Genomic DNA, 27,448 nt, shown 5'->3' with positions numbered 1-27,448 from the left:
AAATGGAATGCACAAATACTTTGGTAAGATGCTATGAGATTTTTTTTCCCCCCGTCCTTTGCTTCCTAAAGATAAAAACCAAATAAATTCCTGAATGAAGGGCGGAACCCCCCACACTCTTCTAGGCCTGATATAGCTTACTGTTCCAGTTTTCAATGCTATATACAGAAGAGAGATCTAATACTTTCTTACTGAAACACATCAGCACCGCTTTTTTTTTTAATAGTGACATGAGAGAGCAGCGTCTGAAACCTTTAGTCTTTCAGAAATTTTATCATAACACTTTCAGCACAGATACAATATAATATTAAAATAAGTGTAACAGATGAAAATTATAATTGTAATCTACACTCTTGCTTGGAATCTATCCCTTGATTAAAATCTGTCCATGAGTAATTCAGATTTACCATATGTCATGAAATAAGATTTTTTCAATATATTCTAACATAAAGGATCAAGGGAGAGGAGTTGAAAAAGTTAATGTTTTGGGGGATGGTGGAAATACTGTGTTGTATCCATGAGAGAAGAGTCCTTGGCTCACCTGTGCTCCTGCCGCATCACCATTTTCATGTTTCAGTTACACTTAAGAAATCAACATTTGGTTGTGTCTTCCATCTGTCCTCTTATCCTATCAAACCAACAATGCCTGAAGTATAACCAAAGACAACATTTACCACACGGCCACATTCTAAAGAAGTGGGAAAGAACCGCTGAATTCTCCCAGAAGATAAATATTAAAATACAGCGCTACAAAGATTGCCAGCTATGGTGTGGGTGTCCAATCAATTGACCTGCTGTTCTAAGTAACATTCAAATTTAGCAATATATTTACACAAGATTTGTGGCTAGGAAGAGGGATATGTGACACTCGTAGCACTTGCAAGTCTCCAAGGACTGCTGAGCCTAAGACCAGTTTTTCTTTGTTTACATTTCTAGAACAAGTGGATAAGCCGAAGCCCCATGTTACAGAGGAGAGTGTACCATTCCATGGCTGCGGTCCAAAGGAGGCTTTATGTTTTAGGCGGGAATGATTTGGACTACAATAATGATCGCATTCTTGTACGCCACATAGACTCTTATAACATAGACACCGACCAATGGACGCGCTGCAGCTTCAACATGTTGACAGGCAAGTCTTTTTCATGAACTGAAAGCAATGTTGTGGGAGGCTTTTTGTTTTGTTTTGTTTTATTTTATGAGCCTAATTCTCCTCCCATACAGCACTTTTACAATGGTGGACCTCCACTGACTTCAATGGAATCACTCCTGATTTAGGAACCGATGCAGAGCCCATTGATGTCAACACGAGTCATTCTCTTGCTGCTCTAAGAGAGAAGAGAATCAGGCACAAAACATTAAAGAGTGTTCTTTTGGAGCATAGGAGGCTATATTTTCAAAACGATGCAACTAAAAGGGGTTTAGTTAAAAAATCAAAATAATAAAATGATTAAATCTTATTTCCCCTTTCACTAGATGCTTAATTGCACCAGTGGAAATATCTCACTTTTTTGATTACACAAAGGCAATTCAATTATACTTTTCACTTCTTGAAAATGCAGTTTTATATGGGCTGCTGCTGGTGGTGGTGGTGGTGGTGGTCAGAGTATTTATGGAGATGCAGAACTGTCCCATCCTTATTACTACACAATAGTGTCTTAACAGGATGCCAGAAAGGAGTTTATTTATTAGAACTAAATCAAATCAGAGAGGAGTAGATTAGCATGGACGGCCGTTGGATTTGAAAACTTCCTCATGAGTAGCTTGAGGGATCATTGCAGTAACAGCCAGCAAAGCAGTGCACCTCATTTACCTGTGCTACACACATAACATGACTGTCTGATGTGCCCCTCAGAAATACTATTGACTATAAGCAGTGGGGAGAGACAGCCAACATTGTACCAGGAAAGTAATGTGTCCCAGGAGTAAACCAGTGTCAGCTGCCTCGGGAGCTGCATTGAAAGAGGCATCTCCAGAACCTTACTGCAGGAATGCTGAGGTCATTCAATCATTGGCCTGACTTGAACAACTGTTCCTTCAGATGCAGTTTCTGGTCACCCAAATGCTGGTTCTTGCGTCTGCTCAATCAGCTGTAAGAGTCCTAGAATCTTGCTCGGCTGTTGCTCAGAATCCTTTGTATAGGTACCACAGCAACTTCCTTGATGCAGCCCAGCAAATGAGGCAATGGATTCAGGAGCTAATGGCTGAGCAGCAGCGAGAACAGGGAGTTTGCTGAGCTGGTTAAGTTGGGGGAAGGGAGTAATACACAGTGGTCACCAAATCCCATCTTCAGTTAGGTTGCTTTAAGGGCCAGCCTGATGTCAACACCATTCTTTAAGTATTACTTTGAGGCTTCTACTTCTGGAAGCAAAGACATAGCTAATACACATGTCTGGCTTTTGGTGGCTGAGTCAGGGAATCAAAATGCCAGACTTAACTGAGTTAATCTATCTCCTGTTGATAGATACCTGGAACTGGTAAAACAGGGGAGGGACTAAACTTTGTTTTAAATTAAGTTTCCTTTCCATCCTTCTCTCCCCCCTCTGTGCCTTTAAAGGTGCAGGATTGACAGCCTCTGGCAAAGAAACACTTTGTTCTTGCACAGAATAGGCAGCACAACAGGAGCAGTGGCAATGCGGGCTTATTTGTCTGAGCACCTCTGAAGTCAGCAGGATCAGTAGCAGGGCCTGTGCTTCAAACCTGACCTTGAAGGAATGGTTCCAAGGATGAGGGTACTTTTTCCTCTCTGTGCCTTCAGTGCTCAGCCTCTCTGTTGAGACTGCCACTAAAGATTCCACTTATAGCTGTGCTTGGTGATGGGACACAGAGTTTTAAACAGTGTTTACATTTTTCTAAAATGTCATTAACATGCATGGATTCCTTAAACAGGCTTTTGCTATTTAAAATAGAATTGAGATTTGTAGAACAACTTCTCTTTTTAGCTATACCCATCTAACTCCGTAGAATTAGGTGCCAGTTTGGCTTCATTGGTCTAACAGTGTATCCTGTTAGAGTAGTATGTTTATATTAAACATATGGAACACACACACACACAAACACGTATAGTTGTAGAAACATTCACATGAGGCTTATTTCCTACTTCAGAGATGTATTAGTATCTACTATTTCTTATGCTACTGAAAATGTTTTTAAAATATACTTTTCTTTAATACACTTTAAACTTTGTTTAAAGTCTGTTCCCTATTCAAGTGTTACTAACCTGGCTTGCAGTGTGTGGTTTTTGGCATCATCTCTGTCCTCCAGGATAGCACTCAAATTGCATTCCTGGGGATAGCACACGATAAGCCCTTCTCTCCACTTTAACTGCCAGGAATTGGTAGTTCTGAAACTGTCATGTTACAGCAAATCCATGTGCATCTCATGAATGAAATCTCCAACTTTTGATGCTAACAGAGTTAATTAAAAGATGCAAGTGCTTTCGATTTCCTCTTTGCTTTAGGTCAGAATGAATCTGGTGTTGCTGTCCACAATGGAAGAATATATTTAGTTGGCGGCTATTCTATTTGGACAAATGAGCCGTTGGCATGTATCCAGGTGAGAGATTTAGATTCCTTTTGAAGTCTCTTCAAGTGTTTCTGCAAGGGTACTTTTTGCATAGCTGTTATCAAAAAGCAAAATTTATCTGAAGTGGCGAAAGAGATTAGGGATGATACTTATGCAGTCACTGAATCTCTAAAACATACCTTGGAAATGTTGTGGATATTAACAGATTTCCAGGTTAGTAATGAGATTTACTACTTCTGCATTAAATTTTCTGGGACTATGGACTGGGCAATTCCTCTCTAGACAAGATTTGGGTTTAAAAAAAAAAAAAGCATATTACCAGGTGCCATGACACTTAAAGTGTCTAAATGGAGGAGGAATGTCCTATTAATTTTTCAGCCCTCTCATTTTCCATAAAGAGGCCAGAAATAACCAGTAATTGATCTAGGTCAAAATTTGGGCTGGAACACCGCAACCTGCCTTAGTTGTGCATGTGCGCTTTACTTTGGAGCATGTTTAAAAGTACTGCTGATAGCTTTGCCATTGGTACTAGGTTCTCCAGTAGTCTTCTGCTGCACTAGAGTCCATCATAACAGCAGCTGCCCTCTCGATCCATGGCTCTTCATAGATCCCCAAAACTGTAAATAATCTGTGAAAGTGGGATTATAGAATCACAGAAGTATAGTACTGGAAGGAACCTCAGGAGGTCATCTAGGCAGGACCAAGTATACCTACACCATCCCAGACAGGTGATTGTCTAAACAGTTTTTAAAAAACCTCCCGTGATGGGGATCCCATCTCTTTTGGAAGCCTATACCAATACTTAACTATCCTTACAGCTAGAAAGCTTTCCTAATATCTAACTGGAATCTCCCTTACATCCTCTTTGTAACAGCCCTTAATTTAAAACTTTGAAGCACTTGAAACTTATTGTGGGGACCCTCTCAGTCTTCTTTTCTCAAGACTAAACATGCACAGTTATTCTAACCCTTTTGTCATTTGTTGCTCTCCCCTTGACTCTCCAAATTGCCCACATCTTTTCTAAAATGTGGTACCCAGAACTGGCCCAGTACTCCAGCTGAGGCCTCACCAGTGCTGAGCAGACCAGGATGGTTATTTTCCATATCTTACACAACATGCCCCATGTCATACTACTGTCCTGTTAATACACCCCAGAATGATATTCACTTTTTTTTAATAACTGCATCACATTGTTGGCTCATCCGATAACTCCCAGATCCTTTTTTAGAAATATTAATGCTTAGCCAGTTATTCCCCAGTTGTATTTATGCATTTGATTTTTCCTTCCTAAGTGTAATACTTTGAACTTGCCTTTATTTAATTTCATCTTGTTGATTTTGGACCAATTATCGAATTTATAAAGATCATTTTGAAGTCTAATACTGTCTGCCAACCCTCTCAGCGTGGTATTATCCACAAATTTTATAAGTGATATCTCCATTCCATTATCTAAGTCATTAATGAAAAAATTGAATAGTACCACACCCAGTATAGGCCCCTGTGGGACTCCACTAAATACATCCTCACAGTCTGACAGTGAACCATTGTTAATTACTCTTTTAGTACGTTCTTTCTACCAGTTTTGCACCCACCTTATAGTAATTTCATCTAGATCACAATTCTCTACTTACGAGAATGTCAGGTTGGACTGTGCCAAAATCAAAATACATGATGTCTACAACATCCTGGCCTCTAGGCCAATAACTCTGTCAAGGAAGGGAAGTAGATTGGACTGGCATAATTTATCTTCACCCAGACACATTCAGCTGGTCTGCCAGTCACCTCCTTCTGGACCTCAGAACAAGTGTGTATATTCTTGATGTATAATGCAACACCTCCTCCCTTTTCCCCCGCCTGTCCTTTGTGAACAAGCTATAACCCTTTATAACAGTATTCTAGTCATGCGATTTATCCCACCAAGTTTCAGTGATGCCACTTAAGATGTAATTTCTTATGTACTAATTTTTCCAGGTCTTCCCCATATTCCTTTGGGGGAATATCTAAAATGTGGAGCCGTTCCCCCACTGTTTTCTCTCTTGTTGCTTCAATGACCCTAATGTAATTTTCGATTCCCCAACATCTAATACGGTCATTTTATTTTATACACACACACTCCCACCCACCCGTGGATATAAATTGGCCTCTGCGGAACCGCAGTGCTCTCCTGGGAACCACAGCAGTGAAAGGAGTAGAACATGGGGCCGCTGCTCCCAGGAGCCAGCTCCTCCAGCATGGCTGTATGGCCCCCAGCCCTGCCCACTGGGGCGGGCACCAGGATCATCAGCAGCTGTCCCTGGTCACACTCTTGTGTTCAAGTGGCATGCCTGCCCCCAGACAGGAGATGCAGACAATTGTGTGGAAGGGATGGGGGTAGAGCTGGGGGCGGGGCTGCAGGCGGTATAGCCATGCTGGAAGAGCTGCCAGCGCTGGCTCCTGGGAGTGGTGGTCCCATGTTCTGCTCTTTTCCCTGCTGCAGTTGCATGGATATTGATTTATAACTGCGGATATCCACATACGTGGATATAAATTTGTATCCGCACAGGGCTCTATATATACTTACCTCTGGGCTTTAGGTGAATTATTTTCATTTTTCTGAGTGATGCAGTGCCCCAGTTGTAGAACCATCCATGATGATAAGTTGAGTGGGGTAACATATTTAATACTTTATCAATTTTAAATGGAAAATTAATGCACAATTGCTTGGATAGGAACACTGTACAGTACATAAAATGTAACAAACAGCACTATATCAAGTTGGGAAACGTATTAACAAACACTTGTTTATAATCTGTGGGACCTTTTGAGTATTATTTCATCTCTGTTCAAATACTACTTGATGGCAAGTGAAAATGCATTTTGAGTGCTGCTTTTGAGTGGACCTTTCCCTACATCACAGAACCATCTCAGAACTGACAGTCTGCCCAACAGAGACCCGGGCCTACAAGAAAAAAAAAAAAACAAATGAGAAAGTGCTTTGGCAGAGCTGTAAGTGTTGACTACATATGCTCTCAGTTGCTGGCACACTGCCTAGCTTTAACCAGCACTATGAGCCCTTCTAATTTCAAATTCAGCATGCTGGTCCCTCTTTCTGAAGAAAGGCACTTTTCTCTGTATGTCTTCATTTACTCTGTCATTCAGCCAGCCCTGAGATTCCTTGCTTCTCAAAATATCAGTTTGACAAATGATTCATATTTTGTAGTAATGGTTTAGCATCTCTGTGCACTTCTACATGTACAACCATGCAAGTGTACAGCTAGTAAGTGGGATCAAATTTTACTATTTGCTATTAAGTGACGGTTAGGATAATATTTGGGTGATATGGACATTAATACGTCAGTTGATCCCTAAATAAAATCCATTGGGCTGAAACTGCCTTTCCTTGGGATTAATAAGTGTATACAATATGTGCCAGCAAATTTGTTTCCTATTTCTTCTGTGATCCTTGAAATATTATTTTCAGCATTTTGGTCCTGCAGGTGCTGGATGTTAGCAAGGAAGGGAAAGAAGAAGTATTCTACGGGCCTACGCTTCCTTTTGCTTCTAATGGAATAGCAGCATGCTTCCTTCCAGCTCCCTATTTCACATGCCCCAACCTCCAGACTTTACAAGTGCCTCACCACAGGATTGGCACTATGTGAGAAAGAGTGCACCATCCATAAAAGCAAAAGGGGGGAAAAAGCACTGCATACAGCAATTTCACTTTTGGATCAATTAAGCATGAACTACTGCTTTATCTTCTACACATTTGTCTTAAAGTCAAACAACAACAGACAAAAAAATGAACATTTTTTTTTCACTAAAGGCTCCACCTCACAGTCTGCAGTTTCTCTCTGGCCCAAATTAGGAACATACATTTCATACCAACCCGTTTGCCTTTTTCTCTGGGTGACAACTTGTTACTTGCCTCTATTTAAGTTCTATTTAAGTGCACTCAGCATCCTGCCTGGCCTATTGTTCCTTGGGGTCTGCACATTAAATGGATTGCCAGTGGCACTGTTCAAAGACAGTATAATACAATGTTTATAAGCTTAACAAGGACAATATTCTATTATGCTAAATTATTCAACTTCCTAGGTACCTGTGGCAAAAAAGGATAAATGCATTGACCTTCAGTTCCCAACTTCATCACCACTAAAGTTTTTCATTTAACAAAACTTATTGGAAGTTTAGATAGTGTGAAGCATAATAAAGCCAAAAAAAAAAAAAACCCAAACAAAAAACCCTAAATATATTATGGGCATCTACCAAGGAACTGATTTTTTTGCATCTCACCTGAAATATAGAAGGACTGAGGTTTCCGTGGCTATTACTGTGCAACACTGTACTGAACCTGCTTGTCAAAGAAACTGATATACAAAATCATCTTTCTTTATTTACCAAGGTCTACTTTTAAATGTTATCTTCTATGAGATGATCAATTCTTCCTGATACCTACAATCTTTTAATGGTTGGAAATAACCTCTTTACTATATAATTAAAATGCACCATTTACTTAAAATTTTTAATAGCCAGTTTGTAAAGGGTTACCATATTTACTATTTACAATTCTCAATGAATAGTCTCATTTAGTCCAACATATGGTACCACAAATCACTGGCCTCCAGAGGCTAAATCGGTGTATAATAAAGTCAATATTTTATTTATTCTTTCAATTTATATAGTGTCTCCATGCAATATTGCAGGCATATTTACAATTTATAATAATAAAACCAAACCATTATATTCTGCTCTTCTCTGGCTATTGTGACCCCTGCCCTTTTTTTTTTTTTATGTTTTTGCCATTTATTTGCATATATGTGACAACATGGGTGTTTGAAAATATTAACCAAGAAGAATACTATTAAACCTCTCGGTTGATGACCTAAAGACACAGTGCATTTCTCTGATCTATGTAATTATAGGTCCTGCACCACCATAATATTTGAACACATCTCAGACCATAGAATTCCTGCTCCTATTCATGGGAATTTCAGGTTCAGACTAACATCTAGGAATACCCAATGCATTTTTGGAGAGGAGCATTTTGCTCTTAGTCCGAGAGCTGTTACTGAGTCAAATGAATTTGATCATACAGATGGTAACTCTTTTCAGGGCTACTGTTAGTGATAAAAGGAAGTTCCACTTATCCCATCTGATTCTTCTTCTTGGAGTTGGCCTTAGGAAACTTTACCTCTTCAATCTGTCAGCATAGATTTTATATCAAAAATTGTTTTGTCAATTGTCCTAGACAACTTAAAGGTAGACCGGGTAGAAGAGATTAACTGTATTTGTCACCTGGAATGATTATCTGAGCACTGACAATACTTTCTTTCCATGAAGACTCAGCTGTGAAGAAGTTTAGATCAAGGTATTCCCCCCCCCCCCACACACACACACAATTGTATGTAGAACTGCATGGCTCATGCCTCTGAAAGGTCACTAAGTTTTTTATTTTGCTTTTCTCTGGTCTCCTGCACACCAGCATCCAGAGGCATTTCTTAGTTTCTCAATACAGAACAGTAATTCTTGAAAACTTACCCTGACTTTAGAAAGTAATCTATAAGGTCTATGCCTTGCTTTGTATTTGGGATTCCCAGGACCAAGTTATTTATATTTTCCAGCAGCCTCAAGTGTTTTATTGTCTAGGGAGTGTAGCCTAAGTGATCAGAGCAAGGGTCTGAGAATCAGGGCCCCCAGCTTCTTATATCAGTTCTGCATATGAGTGAGTCATCAACCTCTAGGCTGATTTCCTCCATCTGGAAAAGGTGTATATAATACTACCCATTTCACTGGTGCTGGGAGAACTTATTGAAGTTTGTAAAGCACTGAGACAGACAAAAGTTCCCAGGATAGTTTCTGCATTTACACATCGTTTTCTTGTTTTGGTATTTTAATTTTTGTAAACCCAAGTCCACTCACCAGTCCCCCGTATGGCCAGCTAGCCGTAGCTGTGAAGTTATAGTTAAAAGGTTTCTTTCGGAAGGACAGAGGATTACTATTATTTAACTGGCCATATCCATGGCAGCAGGCTGTGTAGAAAGTTTCAAGAACTTGGAGTGGCATTAGTTTCCTTATGCAGAGCGGCATGTGCCGTACAGCTCAAGGACCAACAGGCAGTAGAGTATATTGCAAGAAAAAGTTATCACGTTTGCTTTGATCTTTCAACACTTTTACTGTTCTGGTTGTCCTCATCAATGATCTATCCTGGTGAATAGAAGTTTTAAACAACTGTGCAACTGCATTAAATTAGTTGTATGGTTCCAGAGCCTGAGCACATAGCCCATGCTGCAGTTAGTGCCAGGATTCTGCTCTGGCTTCTAATCACCAGACTCCAGCAATCAGACATCTTTCATGTTGACCACTTACCTTCTGCATGCTGTGCTATTTGCAGCTTCAGTTATAGAACATGTAGACTTATACCTGACTCCAAGAGGAAGGAGGAATTCTGCTTTTCGGTGCCTAAAGTTAGGGAGTGCCATTTATCTTTTACCAGGTGAGAGATTATGCAAAGAGGCTCTCCTTGGTGCCAGCGGGGTATACTTTGCTCCCAGGCGGATTGCGGGTGAGCAGGTGATGGTTTGGAGAAGGCAGCTTTGACTAGCAGCTGGGGTTCTGTAGGAGTCCTGCTGTGCAATGGATGCAATTGAATCAGCACGTGTCCCCAACTAGTGCCGCCCATTTCTGAGGCTGGATGGGCTGCAGGATCCTTGGTGTTGATGGGTGCCTTCAATAGGCCCAGTCTCCACAGAGACTTCAGTGGTGTGAAATTTATCAAATCTTCTGCCAATACAACTCTTGGAATGAATCAAACCCAGCATCTGTTCCTGCCAAGTAACCAGCTTTGACACTGTGGTCGAATAGAAGATCTGTCCAACTGCTATTTTTTTGACAGAGTCCTAAGTTGTCACTTTATTTTTGGACCAGAAAAGGAAAAGAATGTTTTCCACATGGCCAGTCTACTCTAGGAGTGAGAAGAAAACAGTGAGAAAGCTGATGGTAACATAATTCGCTTGGGCTTCCAACTGGAGAAAAGACTGTGGAGTAATGGACAAGATCTCAAGCAATAACAACTCATTCAAGCCTCTTCACCATCTTAATAAGGGGAAATAGCGGTAAGACTGAATAATTCAGTGGGTCTATAAATTGTTGGGATAGAGGCCATGTGGGTACTGCTCTTTTTCTTATTTTTATTGACTAAATCTGCTAGCATCTGGAAATAGATCTTTGAGCCACAAGAACTTGAGCTGTAATGAATCGTCTAATACTTGTATCTCTCTCCTGTGGTCTACTTTTTAGGTCACACCCATAAAGAGTAATATTTACCTTTTATAGAGGACATTTAGTCCCAAAGGATAGGGAGGTGTTTTATCAGTTGTACATATAGGCACCACATCACCAGCCACTGAAATTCAGCCATCTTGTGTGGCTTATCTGATTCCCGAGTACAGTGCTAAGACACTGGTTTGACACAGATAAAAGAACACAGATAACATCAACTTTACTTTCTACAGCATCTTCATTTTCCCTTGAGCATTTCACATCCAAGCAGTGACCAAAGAAATATTGAGATGTTATGGCCCAGTTGTCAGTACGGAGAAAATATTGTAGAATATGTATTTTTTTTAAAATCCCAGTATATCTATTGTATGCTGTATATTCATGACTTATTAACTTTCAGGTAGAGTACCTGGACTTGAGATAGAATTACAAAAGTTTGTATTGTTTTGCCTTGAGGTTTGCCTAGGGTTCTTTTTTCCCCCTACTAACATAGAAATTTAGTACACCAGTTGCAGAATCAGGAAGAAATAGATAATTGAATGTGCACACAAGCAGAAACAACATAGGCAGAATGTGGAACAAATGCGAAAAAAGGCGGCATCTGTTTACTTGAAAATTAGAATGTAGAATAAATTAAGAGGGCAAGGTTAAAATACTTCCTCTGCAGTCAAGAGTTTGCGGGGAAGGAGGACTTGGCAGGCAGTTTAAGAATGTAGATTATGTAAAGGGATAATATTTTGTTTCTGGGAAAAATTAGATTTTTTTCAAAATAATTTTTGAAAGAAAAGGAGAGAATGTCAGTATTCAATGGTATTTTCAGTAGAGATTATCTTGTAATGCAAAGCTACAGTAGCTTTTCTCTAATGCCAAAACTAAAAATATATATATATATAAAGAAATCAAGATACCTTCTGCAGGAGCACTGCTTGTTTAAGGCATTATTTAGCAACATCACACTGCCTATACGAAATAGAAATTGCATCATCTCAATTTTTCTTCATGTCCACCTCTCTCCCATAATTCCTTAGTGAATTTAAGATGCTTGTATTTTTTTAATGTATTGCATATTTGCCCTTCCAATTTAACCATTTTCTGATAAAATGAATATGTACCTTTAAGACGTAAGTGTATAAATAATATCAACTGTGAAATATAAGCCTACAGTATGGATGTCTAATCTACAGAACTAGCTGTGCCAGGTTTTGATGTTGCTTGCAGAACTCATCACATGGGCTAAGATGATAATTTTATATTAACCCTTTTACCAAAACAGATATGAGGGAAATCAATTTACAACGGATAAATATAGGGTATTCAGTTGCTACTAGGATAACTTACTCATACAGTGATGTCCTGCTCAAATGTAAGAGGCAAGCTCTTCCAGGAACTACACTGTAGGGCTTAACAAGTTGGTCTAGAAAACTTAGTGAATTTTGGCCCCAATCCTGTAACCCCTTTGATGTGGGTAAATTCCTGTACCTGTAACAAGACCATATAGATCAAGATATAGAATTAAGGTCTTTTAGTTAACAGTTGCTTTTCATTTGTGTAGTGGCAGACCACCACCTTCAAAAGGTTTTGTTTTATAAGTAGCTCAAAGAAGTTTGAGACAAAACTCACTTCTGTGTATTCTAAAACAATCTAACTCTGCTATGACATGCTGACACCACACTGGGTTTTTATATCTTCAGTATATTTTTGTAACCATTTCTAACAGAAGGGCTGATTACATCACATTTTAAATACAGTAGCAGCAGCTAAAATAATTAAGATAAATTATGATGAAATGTAGTTCCTAAAAAACCTCCAAACATATCTAATTTTCAGAAGCTACAGAAGAGGGAAAAAGACGACTGCAGTAATGCCTATTATCCATTTCTTGAGGGAAATACGGCAATTCCATTTAAATGGAGAGTTATGGAAGTTTTCATAAATGACAATGTAAGTAGTGTATGTTACTGGAAGCTCATGTTCTGTATAATTACACCAAATACTGTACAGATCTTTATTCTTTGCATGTGTGCACTGCCTTATTCCATCATAAAAAGGTAAAATTTGCTATCTTATGAGCTATTTCATCTTAGGAAATGCCCCCTCACTTCATTTTTTGTCAGTGAAAATGGAAGCGAGGCATAATTTATCTTGTTCTTGCTTTCCACTAACAATACAAAAATGTGAAATTCTTACAAAATAGATGGACATTTCCATGGGAATAATGGAAGATAGTGTGAATTTTTAACAATGCTTTTTCCTTTCCTTATTCTTTTAGATAATCATTTTAGGGTTAAAAAAGAAAAAAAAGGAATCTGCAGTTTGGCATGGCATATTGGACAGTTGTTCTATACCAAAGTGTGATGGATCCGAGGAGATCAGTATCCTGAATTCAGTAATAGAGGAAATATATTAAAAAGGTATTTTATTTGTATCCAGTTATCAGTGCTGTGTGTCCCAGTGAGAAAAGCCTGCCTCATATATACACACACAGTAACAGTACTGAAGCAGAAGAAAGATGTATAAATGAGGCTTTTGTTACACTGACAGCAGCACTCCTGCTAATTTTTTTTTTATGAGGGTGGGGGAGGGAAATGACATTTAATGAGCCACTGTAGTAGTTTTGAAAACTTTTTAACAGAAATTTAATATTTGATCAAAATACCATTGAATATTGCAATGATGCGATTACAATCATTGCTGGTGAATAATGTCATAAATGTCTTAGAAAGTCACCAGCTCACATATTCATCAAATGAGCTGGACAAAGCGTACACGCGTAAGTTTTGTTGAAGTCCATTAGCAATCCTAGCTACAGTCTTATTCTCTGGGTTTTCTTCTTGATTATGGAAATAAGTCACAAGTGCTATAAAACGCCTAAGTGCAATATTGCTCTAACAATGTACTACAAAACATGGAGACCATTTCTGCTATTGTGTTTTTTGGAGCAGCACTGCTCTATTACTATACAAATGAGGCTCCCCCAGGGGAAACCTGCAAAGGGCCAAATCGCAAGAATGGAGCAAAGCTGGCATAAAAGGACTTAGTGCAGGGCTGAACAGAACCTACAGTCTCTTGCAGGCAGGATGCCTGAAGAGCTGGGTAAAACACCTGCTACCGTAAATGGGGAGGAGATACAAATGTGGCCCATTGCTCTCCTTGCATGGGGTTTTGGCTCAGCTGATCCACAAATGCACAAATCAGTTGGGAAGATCCAGGCCCAACCAAAATCCCTCTTGCTCTGCAGCTAGCCACAGAGACTCTCTTGAGATCTTCTCCAGGGAACAGAAAAGGATCTCTACCTTGTCTGGGGTCTCCTCTGCAAATGCCCCCCCCCCCCGTACAACTGATCTGCAGGTTTTAGTCCTTCTGCAGGTGCACAGTGCCTCCCACGCGGTTGCTGTAGTAGCTTATAAATGAAGGGTTTATTTAAAATTATTTAAACTGAAAACTGATGTTTAAAAGGAAGTACTTCTGCTTTTAAAGTGTTCAAATGTAGTGTAAAAGGGTTAAATATACACCTCTACCTCGGTATAACACTGTCCTTGGGAGCCAAAAAAATCTTACCATGTTGTAAGTAGAACTGTGTTATACTGAACTTGCTTTGATCCACCGGAGCATGCAGCCCCGCCCCCCGGAGCACTGTTTTACCGCGTTATATCCGAATTCGTGTTATAGCTGGTGGAGTTATATCAAGGTAGCGGTGTATTTTGTATACACTCATGCAATATTCAGTACCTTAAAGGGTCTTTATTGTGTATGTCTGTTATAAGTTATAGCTGTAGACGGCTGGTTTTAGACTTACTTTAATTTTCCTTCAATGTATTTTAATTCAGCAGCCTTTTTGCTAGTGAAATATTTGGGTCGGGTGTTTTGAGGTATACTAGACAAGCCACCCTACCCCATAATACTTGGCAAAAGCCTTGCTCTCTTTATTATCAAGACTGTCAGTCACATCTGTCCCTCTCCACACCAAATAATTAACTACTGTCAAGCAGGCAATCTGGTATAGTTTAAGTGAGATCATGCAAAATGCTTTATTTCTGTTTGCATTAACTTTTTGACAGAGAAGAACAATAATTTCCAAACTAGTGTCTGATGCTCCAAGAGTTATGTCACATTTGTATAAAGCATCGTTGCTTTTTTAGACACTTTACAGATAGTATCCACTCTACCTTTTAAAAACCTCACTGAACACACCATTAAATAATTTGTTACAATACCTGCTCTACCTATTCTTTAAAAGTCAAAGGGTTTACTTACAGGAAGTAATACTACAGTCAGACATCTGTTCTGCTACCTACTGTGTGATAAAACTCAGATTTTGAAGGCATCTCTATTGGAGAGTTTTCTTAAAGGGGAAAAAAAAAAAGCTTTTTAGAAGCACAAGCCTCTTGAGATGAATAAAACTCCTTCCAGGTGCAGAAGCTTACAACACAAGTTCAATAAGTCACTTTCATAATGAAAAGAACCTCCATGTTCTGCACTATTAAGTAGCCTAAAGAGGCTTTTAGTTACTGCATTATCTGACGTAACAATAGCTGATTTAGGGAAAAGATTATCTGTTTCTACTTGATAGGAGCACTGTAACAAAACAGATGCTGCTCTGACATTTCTGAAGCTGCTGTAGTTACACACAAAAATAGTTACACACAAAAATAGTTTCTCCTCCTCCCCCATTAAATCTGTAAAGTTAAGGCTGAATAACTTTAAAAGTAGATAACCAATTCAGTGGTGTTGTCAGAAGGTACACACACACCACTTCCCATGCCACAGGAATAACTCTGAGGAATTCGTGTTAATGAGTCAAGTGAAATATGTGAATTCTACAGAATCTTAAATAAAGGTTCCTTAACTTTAATTCTATTCAGAGAAAAGTTATGATGGTCTAGAGAAAGGATCAAGAGATTATCAAGGACACAGTGAGATGTTTGAGAAATCCATTTAGCCAGACTCACCCAATGTTAAACACAGTCTGAACTAACTACAGATTTTGAAATCAGTTCTTCTAAGTGCATCAGCCTTCTCGCTCTCTCCCTTTATCCTTTGTCTAAGTTAAACTATCTAATGAAATTCACATCAAATTTTGTGGCTTTAACTAGATTTTTAATTTAGTTCATTTTAAATCCAGGATAAGAGGAAGAATAGGAAATTACCACTTCAGTCAGAATGGGAGATCTCCTTGATATTCAGGAACCTGAGACTTGCTTGCTTCCTCCCTCCCCCCAGGACAACAGAGATGAGGAATCTGAAAGACCCGAAAGGTTTCAATACAAGAGCAAGGTTAGGACACCTGTTCTCTATTCTGTGCAACACATACACAAGCCTTTCTATTAACGTAAGATAGCCTAACCCTGACCCAGCTTTTGGTGAAGACATTGCATTCACTGAGCTCAGCATACAGACATGAAGTGCCTTTGTGTGCTCAGTATGAAAGCCTGCTGCCTGACCCCCAGAGTTCTACACATCACACTTATTTCTGATCTACAAAACACTTTCCCATTAAAAGTTTAGAAATTAAAATTTTGTTCAAAACACACAATGTCAATGGGACTTGTGCTAAGTCACTTAGGCTCTATTGAAAATCCCACACATTGTCTTGTATCTTCTTGTGAATTTTAGATGGATGTTTCTAAAATTTAATGAATTTGCAGTATCTTTCGGTCATCAACTGAAAGACAAAATATTTGAATTACTCTTCATATTTCTGGCAATAGTCAAAACGCTACCAATGCTATTGGAAAAACAGCTTAACTTTTAAAAAGCATTAAATAGAATCTATTTGTAAAGATAAACAACTTTGATAGTGCATTACAATAACAGTACAGGCAGAAACAGTGTGCAAACATTTCAGGGGGAAAGAATTAATCACCAATACATTGTTAACTTGTCTCATTTTCCAGTTTTAGTATCTCATTTTGACCAGTTGCTGTAAGGCGAGATAACAGTCTTTTGTAGGCTTCTCTGTTAAAAACAAAAGCATATAATATGTATGTTAAACAATTTCATAGGACTGAAGAGTAAAAAAATACACAGTTTTCGTGCAAGCTTTTCATGTAAAGTGAGGTAAAACCAGAACTTTTTCCTGCCTCACTTCTGCAATTGCTTTGTTTACCATGAATTTTTAGCGAAGTTTGGCTGAGGGGCAAACAAGGATCGAAGGGCACCTAAGAACATAAGAGCAGCCATACTGGGTCAGACCAATGGTCCATCTAGCCCAGTATCCTGTCTTCCGACTGTGGCCAATGCCAGGTGCCCCAGAGGGAATGAACAGAACAGGTAATCATCAAGTGATCCATCCCCTGTCGCCCATTCCCAGCTTCTGGCAAACAGAGGCTAGGGACACCATCCCTGCCCATCCTGGCTAATAGCCATTGATGGACCTATCCTCCATGAATTTATCCAGTTTTTTTTTGAACCCTGTAATAGTCTTTGCCAGAGGATGCTGTGAAGGCCAAGAGTTCCACAGGTTAACTGTGCGTTGTGTGAAGAAATACTTCCTTTAGTTTGTTTGGCACATAGTAAATGGAATATCTTCAAGCTCTAAGTAAACTTTCCTCCTAAGCTAGACACGTCTTTATTTTAAATTGTGTATTTACTTGTCTAGCTGAGGCTCAAAACCATAATCATGTACAGAGCTCACTATGTTACCACATATTTAATTTTTGTTTAGGATATTTTGTATGTAGTTCATGGAGTGGTGGTAGTTCCAAAACAGCACACTATGACAGGCCGCTACAATGGGCTTAGAAAGAAGGTTAAAGATATCGCCATATCATTAGTTTATTATCCACCAAGACATTTATGTAAAGAACAGATATGAAATATTTCTGTATTTTTCTTCACTAAATATCCTTCTCAAGCATTTCAATTCTACAAATAGGTTGCATGTATTTGCTGTGATTTTCATGTTAAACCATAACATTTGATAGTGTCATTACCAGTGGAATTTCTTGGCATTGGTTCTGATTTACATGGGATCTGAACTTTAACAAATATAGTGAGCATACATAGAATAATGCAATTATATACATAGATATTTATGCTTAGAGCAGGGGTTGGCAACCTCTGGCACGTGGCTCGCCAGGGTAAGCCCCCTGGCGGGTTGGGCCAGTTTGTTTACCTGCCTCGTCCGCAGGTTCGGCCGATCACGGCTCCTACTGGCCGCGGTTCGCCGCTTCAGGCCAGTGGGAGCCGTGATCAGCCGAACCTGCCAACATGGCAGGTAAACAAACTGGCCTGGCCCGCCAGGGTGCTTACCCTGGTGAGCCGCGTGCCAGAGGTTGCCGACCCCTGGCTTAGAGGATCTAGATCTGAGAAAGAAAGCTTTTTATTAGGATGACTGTATTTTCATTGTTCATGGATAAGGCTACGATTATGTTATGGAAGTCACGGAATCCATGACTTCCAGTGACCTCCGTGACACTGGGGGCCCTCTCAGCTGACCAGCCGTCCTGTAGTGTAAAAAACTGCTATCTATCTATCTGAATGTGCTACTTAGAGTGCATGCTCACAAACATCTGCTGAAGCCAGCAGCAGGGGACTCCTGCAGCAGCTTAGCTTCCGTAGGCTGCCACCGGCACTGGCAGGGACCCCTGAGCTCCCCAGCTGCCAGTGCCGGTGGGGACCCCTGAGCTCCCCACCCACCACTGTGAGCAGCCGGTGTCCGCCCCTGCCCTCCCCCGCCCACCAGCTGCAGGCAGAGTGATAACAGAGCTGCTCAGTGGCCACTGGAAAGGGCCCCCACACAGCTCCCCAGCCACTGTCCCTGGCAGGGAGACCCTGCAGCTCCCAGCTGCTGCAGGCGGGGGAAGGGGAAAGGTGCTGGACCCTCCTCCCTTCCCATTTTGTCAGGATTTTTTGTTTCTTGCCTGTGACCTGTCCCTGACTTTTACTAAAAATATCCATGACAAAAACATAGCCTTATTCATGAACCAGCTTGGGTGGACAGGGAAGCACTTTATTAATAAACTTGTATTTATAGAGAAAACATTGTGGAGAACATTAACACCAGATCTTAGAGTATATATTATGAGGTTATTACTAAAGAAAACTTGACAGTTTGGTAATCCCCTAGTATATTCTTGGGGAAGTTCAAACAAACTGTCTTTTTACGCTCTGTTAGCAAATGGATGAGCTTTGCTTTATTGACAGTATAAAAAATGTTATATAAAAGTGTTTACAGACTACATGATCAAAAGGAAAAACTCAGGAAATTTGAAAATCCTTCTATGAATCGTGGAATAGCAGTCTAACACAGCATGTTCTTATTTAAAGTAGAAGCAACTATTTTTTCGTGGAGGGTAAGAGGGGCTTTAAAAGGAGAGAAACTCAAATATAAAATAAAATATGCCATGCTTTTTATTAACTCCTTTCATTTGTACTCTCTGCTGAAAATAAAACTTGTAGCATAGACAATGACTGAAAAATATGCTTAGACAATATACATATTTTATGAGTTGGAGTTTGTATGAGTGTATAAAATACAAAATGAATATAATATTTATAGCCCCAATCCTGCAAAGAGTTACACACTTGCTTAACTTTACACATTGTGGGTAAAATTCAGACCTCACTGAAATCAATGGCAAAACTTGCGAAGGCTTCAATGGAGCCAGGATTTCACCCTTTCAGTAGTCCTGGCCCCACTCAGCAAGGAACTTAAGCAACAACATAACTTTAAGCACGGCTAGAGACTAAGACTACATCTGCACTTGCAGCTGTGTCACTGTAACGCTTGTGGTGGAGATGCTCTCCTGTTGGCTACACTCCTGCCTCCATAAGAGGTGGTAGCTACGTTGGTGGGAGAAGCTCTCCCAGGATTCTCCCACAGACATAGCATTGTCCATACCTGCGCTTAGGTCAGTATAAATTACGGCATTCAGGGGTGTGGATTATAAACACCTCTTAGTGACGTAAGTTACAGTCATATGCCTAAGTACCCAGCTGAATAGGAAACACGCGTAGTAAATTACATATTTGATCCTTAGCTAGATCAAAAACCAATAAATGTGAGAATAATTGGGACCTATGAGAGTTAATATTCTACATGGTTAAACAAACGTTACACATTTCAATGTGCATATTAAAAAAACTACTGACATTAAGTACATTCAGTATTTTTCCTCCCTTTAAATTTTAACCTCCAGCCCTCTCCTTTCTGTAACAAGGGAATGAAAAGGAACACACTACCTTATTACAGAAAAATACTGCTCCCCCATTATGTTATTCTTACTTTGGTAGGGAAAAAAAAATCCTACCAATCTCTTACTAGTGCTTAGGACCACAGCATGCATTCTATTTTCTTGACTTATAAAAGTGAGACAAATTATACTTTTATGCATGAGAAGATGGAATCGTTCCTCCTCATTTAGAATCCTCTAAGTGAGCATCTTCCTTAATATATGTATCCTGCATGACTGTATCCACTCTACAAGACTGATTTCTTGACCCTTTCTCTCATGCTCCACTGGGAAATCATATATTACTGGTGAAGTTCTGGTTCATTGTAAAGTATATTTTGGTATCATCTTTTTGTTTTAATTTTAGTATTTTCAGTTTTTTATATAAAATTAAAATGACTCTGAGAAATGATTTTTTGAAAGCTCTGAAATCACCAGCTTCTATTTATTTTATTTTATACTGTGTACAAAAACCCTTAAAATTAATTCATGGATATTTCTTATGCCAAGCCTGAATCAGATATTTACACCAAAACTGCAGTATAAATCCTTAAAAATAGGGACTTGTAGCACAATCAAACTAAGGAACTAAATCGATTGTAAGCTCTTTGGAGCAGGGACTGACTTTCTGTTTTGTGTTTGTATCGCATGTAGCATAAAGAGGTCCTGGTCCATGAGTGGGCTCCTAAGTGCAAATGTAATATCAATAACCATTATTTATTTATATGGAAGCCAGCAGGCTCTGCGTTAAATTACTGTGTGTGTTTTTGTAAGCTTGGTGTCAAAACATCTGAAAAAGCATTTCACAAAATTCTAAGTTATCTATATGTGCTACAGTTCTAAAAAAAAAAAAAGGGTAAATTTCTGGCTGAACGTACTTACACATCAGTTACATGAAATCTGTGCTGCAGTCTAAAGTTGCCATCCGTCAAGAGAATACCCCTCTGTTGTTCACTGACAAAAAGCAATAATAATACAAAATGTACCTTTGTGCAGTGTTTCTGCCAAGCCCTTGTTTGTGCTCTGAATCCTTCAGGGACTGTGTGATTGTTGGAATCAGACTGATAACTAGGGGCTGATCCAAGACTGCCACTACTTCCAGGATGCTGTAAACCTGATGATCATATACTGTGGTATAGTCCTGGATAAATTGCCTGAAGGAGAAACAGGGGCACTTCATGCAAGGTCAAAACTAGATATAGAGAATGTGCAAAGGAACAACCACCAAAAGAGTCTGATCAGCAGAACCATCTTGAATGCATGGAAATTTTCATTTTATACACAATACTTTAGGGGCTGCATTTTTAAAGGCTAATGCTACAGGATCACCATGTACATGCACACATTTTTACCAGTGAAACTTAAAGCCCGGAGATCCTGCAAACTGCTCCATGTGGGCTGACCCCTTCATCCAGGGCACTCTGCCCTGAAGCAGGCGTCTTCTTGCGTGAAGGAGGTTGCAGGATCAGGGCTTAAATATATATAATAGACAAAATGGTGAGGTGAGGGCATGCAAAATCAGACATAAAATGCCTCCTGAAAAAGTTGCATTTTGTAGCATGTGGGCAGAGTCCTACTGATTTCAATGGGACTGTCCACACAGCTGTCGGCCTGCACACCATAAAATACAGGATCAGGATCTATGTTTGCAAAATTTCTTTGGGCACTGGGCTCATGCAGTTTGTTCACTGTATGTACATGGGAGTGGGATTCATGGGCAATACAATCCTGTCAAGTTTTGTAAAAAGCTCAATTTTCATGGTGAAAAATCTGAATGTCACAAATTAGGAATTTCAATAATAAAAAATGTAAACGCAAAAAAGGTCAGATGTGCCTTTTAATTTAGGTATGTGCACTTTGGCCCCTGACATCATGCTTCACCATGTGCCCAAGGAGTTTCTCCCCTTATGGTTGCAATACATCCCTCTGTTGTTTGCCTTTCAAAACAGTATGGAATCCACAGGAAAATTTGTTTTTTTTCTTTCACTTTTTAGCCAACCAGTATTTTAAACCACTGCCAAGAATGCAATAATTTAAGTACCATAAACAAGTAACAGTGCATTAGATTAGGGATAATTAGTTATTTAAAAAAATATGTTTGCTGTCAAATGCTTTGCAATAGCTGCACTGCCAGTTGGCATATTTTCTGGTTACCTAAACACAGAAGTTAGTTGGGTGGCAGGTTCTCTTCCCGACCCTGCTTGGCAGCCTTCTACCATATACTGCAGAATCTCACTAGATAGTTTTTTAACTGTAAAAAAAAAAAAATCGCAAGATTCACAGGTTAGGTTGGCTATAAAGAACAGAAAGAATCACAGACTTATTCAATAGAAAAGGGGTTTCTCAACCTTTTTCTTTCTGAGGCCCCTCCAACATGCTATAAAAACTCCATGTCCCACAACAACTGTTTTTCTCCATATAAAAGCACTAAGGGGTCGGAAGCAGGGCAATTGCCCGGGGGCCCATGCCACAAGGGGCACCGCAAAACTAAGTTGCTCAGGCTTCAGCCCCAGGTGCTGGAACTCAGGGCCTCAAGCTTCAGTCCTGCATGGTTTGGCTTCAGCTTTCTGCCCTGAACCCCAGTGAGTCTAACACCAGCCATGTTTGGCGGATCCCCTAAAACCAGCTCGTGGCCCCCCCAGTACCCGTGGTTGAGAACCACTGCAATAGAACTCTTACCTCCCCACTGTTATGATTGAAATACACAGATTTTAAGTACTGTCTTTTTAAAAAGGGGGAAATGTATATTTTAAGCATTGTCCCCTAAAGACGTACACTCTCCATGGAAATGGAGGTATATATTTCAGTTTGGGTTTTGTTTGTATTCTTTAGATCATTCCCACTCTGAATGAGAAGGAAGCAGTCAGACCATTCTACCCCGCTCAAAACTAAGAACAGGAACTATCAACTATCACCAACAGTACTATGGGCTTCTTTCTCTCTTTCTCCCGCCCCACAAAAAAAAGTACTCAATATATTTATCCTTCCTTCCACCCCAGTTTATTTGGGATAATACTCATTTGCAAAGCTGATTTTCTTCTTTTATAAATTTGGAGCTGTATTCAACCCTGGGTTATGTTGGATTTCTGGTCTTGGCAGAAAGTCATCCTACAGAGGGTCATGGCAGTACAAAACTTAGGCCCCCTCTTGAAGCATGAGCTGGCGAACGCTGGCTAACGCAGTTGCAAACTGGATGGTACTGGTTGGGAATGTGCCGCTACCACTCTCTGCAGTGTAATAAACCTAACTACTTGGATGAAAAGTGCTCAGTAAGTATAAAATATTACAAATGCACAAGTATATTTAAAGTTAACAAGCATCTCACCTTGTGTTTCATTAACTAATACCATGCATTTCAACAAAGCAGGGAGAAGCAACTCAATGTCACATACTTCAGTGCTCTTGGTTCTTTGAAATACTTGAAGGATGAAAGCCAGAACTGAGGCCAGGCGAGGAGGAGGGGCGTTACCTTTGAACTGGAGGTAGTTTTCCCTGGAACAAAATAAAGCTCAGTCTATAACTTATTTTTTCATTAAGCAATGGTACAGCAAATAAAATATTACATCCTTTAAATCGAGTATTGTCATATATCACCAGGAGGGCCATTAGTAGATTTCTATCATTATGTAAGATCTTGATTAGACGCGATGGTTCGAACTCCGAGAAGTCGAACTCACCGCGTCGACCCGCGCGGTGAGTATGGACCTGCCCTTAGAAATGGTTCACAATTAGGGTGTCCAGATGTCCTAGTTTTAAAGGGACAGTCCTGATATTTGGGACTGTGTCTTATATAGGTGCTTATTACCCTCCCACCCCATCCCAGGTTTTCACACTTGCTATCTGGTCATCCTACTCACAGTTCAGCAGAGCACCACAGGGGCTTGTAACTCACCTATTGTTGTGCTAACCCAGAAATGGCAGTTATCACAATTATGGTCAAATGCTCAAATATGTCTACAAAAGTTGAATCCACACAAAAAACGGACAACTTTTGATTGTGCAAAACCCAATTATACACATGCAAATGGTTACTTATAAGCAGTAATACCCAAGGACATATCCTTAAATGCATAAGCTCTTTTCAAATCCACACCATATTTGACCCTTTGCATTTATGCTCTGTGGGCAAACTTCTCCTCAGATCCCCATTTGAGATCTCCACTCCAATTGTCTGCTCTCCTTAAACATACAGAACTCCCATTGTGTAAGTTGACTTTTTCCTTTGTTTCCAGGAAACATCCACCAGATTTCCAAGGACAAAGTATCCGGAACAGCGTGACCTTGAAAACAGGTCTCCAAAATATTTTAAGAATTCTTAGTCACTTATTTTATTTCTTACATGCTTTCTGGTTGACTAAAACCCTAAGAACTTTAACTATTCACAGTCAATATGGTTTGAAGTAATATTAACACAGTTGCTACTACTTCATCTTTGCAAACATTATATTGTAAAGGGATAGACAACCTCTACCTTTGTTCAGCCAGAATAAATACAGCAGGCTCAAATTTAAAATTGGTTACAAAGATAAATGGTAACTGACACGCTAGGGCAGGAATGAATTTTGACAGCAAGCACATTTTAAGTGTTCCAACTTGATTATTGTTTTTCACCCAGAAGATGCAAGAATCTGAGCCCTAGTTAGTCTGAAATTAGGAATGAGTTTATTGAAATATAAAGACAACCCTTTGATTTTATGAGCTCACGAGAAAATATATGTAGTACAATAACATAACATTGCATTTACTCATCAGGTAATACAATAACTTATGGAGCATGCAAAATAACTTTCCAGATATCTAACACTAGCTTAAAAAAAATATTACCCATGAAGAATAAGGCCTGGTTTACATTGGTATAGCCATGTCTCTCAGGGATATGAAAAATCTATACCTGAGAAACGTAGCTATATCAGCATAACTGCCAGTATAGACAGCACTAGAATTCTTCCCTTGACCTAGCTACCACCTCTTGGGGAGGTGGAGTACCTGCGCTGCGAGGAGAACCCCTGTCGTCAGTGGAGGCAGTGTCTACACCGAAGTGGTGCAGATGCACCGCTGTAGAATGTTAAGTGTAGTCATGTCCTAAGTCAGTTAATAAGTGCAACATTACAAAAAGTTCCAGTGAAACTGAGTACAAGGCATTACAGTACACACTCCTCTGGATCTGTCAGCCTGTGCAATGTTAATTTGCCCCCTCCCCTGCTTATGCATGATGATACAGTGTTTAATTACATAATCACATACTACTTTTCTTCCAGCCCCTGTTCCCATCCCCGTTGGCTCCCAGTCTCAGTCTTACTCCCCAGGCTCCTCAACTTGTTTCAGGCCTGGTCTACACTAGGAAATTAAGTCAGTATAACTACGTTGCTCCAGGGTGTGAAAAATCCACACACCTGAACAATGCAGTTAAACTGGCCTAACCATCCAGTATAGACAGCACTAGGTTGACAGGAGAATTCTCCCAGCAACCTATCTACCCTCCTCCTGGGAAGGTGGATTACCTACGCTGATGGGAGAACTCCTTCATCTTCACTGAAGCGCTATAGCGAACCAGCTGCAGCAATGCTGCTGAAATGGTTTACATGTAGACAAGCCCTTAGTCTACCTTGCTCCAACTCTTTCCTTCCTCATCTCAGCTAGAGCTGGTCAGGAATTTTTCAGTGAAATGGGTTAAATCACAAAATGCTGATTCCTTGAAACCAAAACTTTTAGCAGGAACCTATCAGTTTTGACAAAACTTTTGTTGGGAATGTTTCTCAGGTGCAGGACGGAATTTCTGGTCAAAACCAGAGAAAGAGCGTTCCACCACAGAATAACTAATAGTCCAATGGTTAGAGAACTCAGGAGTGTAGGAGACCTAGGTTCAAGTAATTGCTCTGTCTGACTGAGAACATGGATTTACACTTGGTTCTCCCACATCCCAGGTGAGTGCCCTAACCACCAGGCTATTTGGCATTCTGGGGTGCATGGTAGGGGTCTTTCTCTGTTTTTTTCCGCCAAATAAATAAATACATTTAAAAAATGGAAAGATCTCTGTTTTGGAACAGGACAATTTTTTAAATCTCAAAAATGTTAATAGGCCTGGAAAATTGTTTCCCACCCACCCCTACTCCCAGTCTCCCCTCTCCCTGGTTCCTTGCCCAACCAGTCCCAGACGCTCCCTGGGTCTGATCTGAACCCCTCAATCCACCGGCTCCCAGTCCCCATCTCCCCTACCTGCCTCCCAGTTTCTTTGTCCAGTAAGCCCCAGTCTTCCCTACACGACCCCATTGTTCCAGTTTCCCCTCTCCTACCATTCTTCTTTTTCTCTCTCGCATCAAAGCTCTTTGTTCCAATCTATTCCCTATGCCTCCCAGTCTGGCTCTTGTCCTCTCTGCTATAGAATCAACCAGCTTTTTCCTCCATGCTGTCTGAGCCAGTGGGAAGGTACTGAGAACACAAGAGAGCCAGGATCTCTGTTCCAAGTTCCAGTGTCCATAAGTAGCCCAGAGCAGCAATCACAAGGAAAGTCATGCTCCGCCCCAGGATGGATGGAATCTTTGGGGAATTTAGCTGTGAAGCTCTAGAAAGTTTCTACTGAACATGTGTGAACTGTGATTTTCCAATGGCTTATAATTTAGCTAAATTTGTGGGGATTTTTCCTGACAAAAAAAGCCACCCTAGTGCCAAAGTTCAAGCCCTGGCTCAAAGTATAGAGGCATTACAGCGTCTCAAAGAAAAGGTCACCAGAATTTTTTAAAATGGGCAAGCCAATGTATTTTTCCCTAGCCTTGTTCTAGGGTTTGTCTGAAATTTTCCAGATATATTTAATCTGAGGCAAAAACCCAGCATGTAAAATTTCAGCCCAAAAGTTAAAAATTTGGCAAACTTTTAAGCAACTGAAAACAGGGTCTTATAATGGGAAGTGTCAAACAACCTTAATAACAGGCAATGCTGTAGACCTATCTATAATAATAAATAATAGATTATAACACCACCACCTTCACTAAACACTTATGAAGTGCTTTTCATTGGTAGATCTCAAAGCACTTTACAGAGGTGGGTGGAAATATTATGCCAACATTACCTATAAAGTAACTGAGGCACTGAGCAGTGAAGTGATTTGCCCACAGTTAGAGTCAACAGCAGTGCTCTAAGTAGACCCTGATCTTCTGCCTCCCAGTCCAGTGCCCCATCAATGAGCCAGACTACCTCTGATATTATCTGTCACATTAATTAGAGATTACAATACAGTATCGAGTTTCTCAAGGATTTGATTGAGGGGAGTAGGAAGTAAGTTTATTTCGTGTTTGGAAGAGTACATTCAGATAGTTTTGTGGTGTTTTAATTGTTAAATTCAAGCTGCTGTGCATGTGCTCAGAGGCTAAGAAGGGTAAATTTTAAATGAATAAATAACGGCCCCAGTGCAAGACATTTTCCTTCTCTTCTGTTCTTTATCGTGTCTGCTCCCAGTTCACAAGAACCAGGATCTCTGATGAACTATTCAACGGAGTCCT

The 27,448-nt window shown here is 39.9% G+C and overlaps 2 protein-coding genes across 10 annotated transcripts in view; one reads left to right on the top strand and one right to left on the bottom strand.

Annotated features, from left to right (window-relative positions):
* Window positions 1-27,448, top strand: part of KLHL32 (kelch like family member 32) — a 200,927-nt gene that overhangs the window by 167,923 nt on the left and 5,556 nt on the right. For 3 of the 8 annotated variants that reach the window (XM_039530196.1, XM_039530198.1, XM_039530197.1), the window contains 5 exons: window positions 937-1,129; window positions 3,458-3,552; window positions 12,607-12,720; window positions 13,049-13,190; window positions 15,902-16,035. In XM_039530196.1, the coding sequence (XP_039386130.1) occupies window positions 937-1,129; window positions 3,458-3,552; window positions 12,607-12,720; window positions 13,049-13,186 (540 nt within the window). In that variant the 3' untranslated portion in view covers window positions 13,187-13,190; window positions 15,902-16,035. Of the gene's footprint in view, window positions 1-936; window positions 1,130-3,457; window positions 3,553-6,418; window positions 6,594-6,998; window positions 8,463-12,606; window positions 12,721-13,048; window positions 13,191-15,901; window positions 16,036-24,184; window positions 24,244-27,448 lie in introns of those variants that run through there. The other 5 variants (XR_005596144.1, XR_005596143.1, XR_005596142.1 and 2 more) reach the window with 4 other exon arrangements.
* Window positions 14,778-27,448, bottom strand: part of MMS22L (MMS22 like, DNA repair protein) — a 140,274-nt gene continuing 127,603 nt past the window's right edge. For both annotated transcript variants that reach the window (XM_039530194.1, XM_039530195.1), the window contains 4 exons: window positions 23,278-23,444; window positions 22,107-22,203; window positions 20,939-21,106; window positions 14,778-16,734 (listed from right to left, as the gene is read on the bottom strand). In XM_039530194.1, coding sequence (XP_039386128.1) covers window positions 16,653-16,734; window positions 20,939-21,106; window positions 22,107-22,203; window positions 23,278-23,444 — 514 coding nt within the window. In that variant the 3' untranslated portion in view covers window positions 14,778-16,652. The remainder of the gene's footprint in view (window positions 16,735-20,938; window positions 21,107-22,106; window positions 22,204-23,277; window positions 23,445-27,448) is intronic.

The sequence above is a fragment of the Mauremys reevesii genome, linkage group 3 (genome assembly GCF_016161935.1).
Source record: "Mauremys reevesii isolate NIE-2019 linkage group 3, ASM1616193v1, whole genome shotgun sequence".
Taxonomy (NCBI): Eukaryota; Metazoa; Chordata; order Testudines; family Geoemydidae; genus Mauremys; species Mauremys reevesii.
The sequence above is the reverse complement of the archived record's forward strand: the minus strand, read 5'-3'. Positions and strand labels throughout refer to the sequence as shown.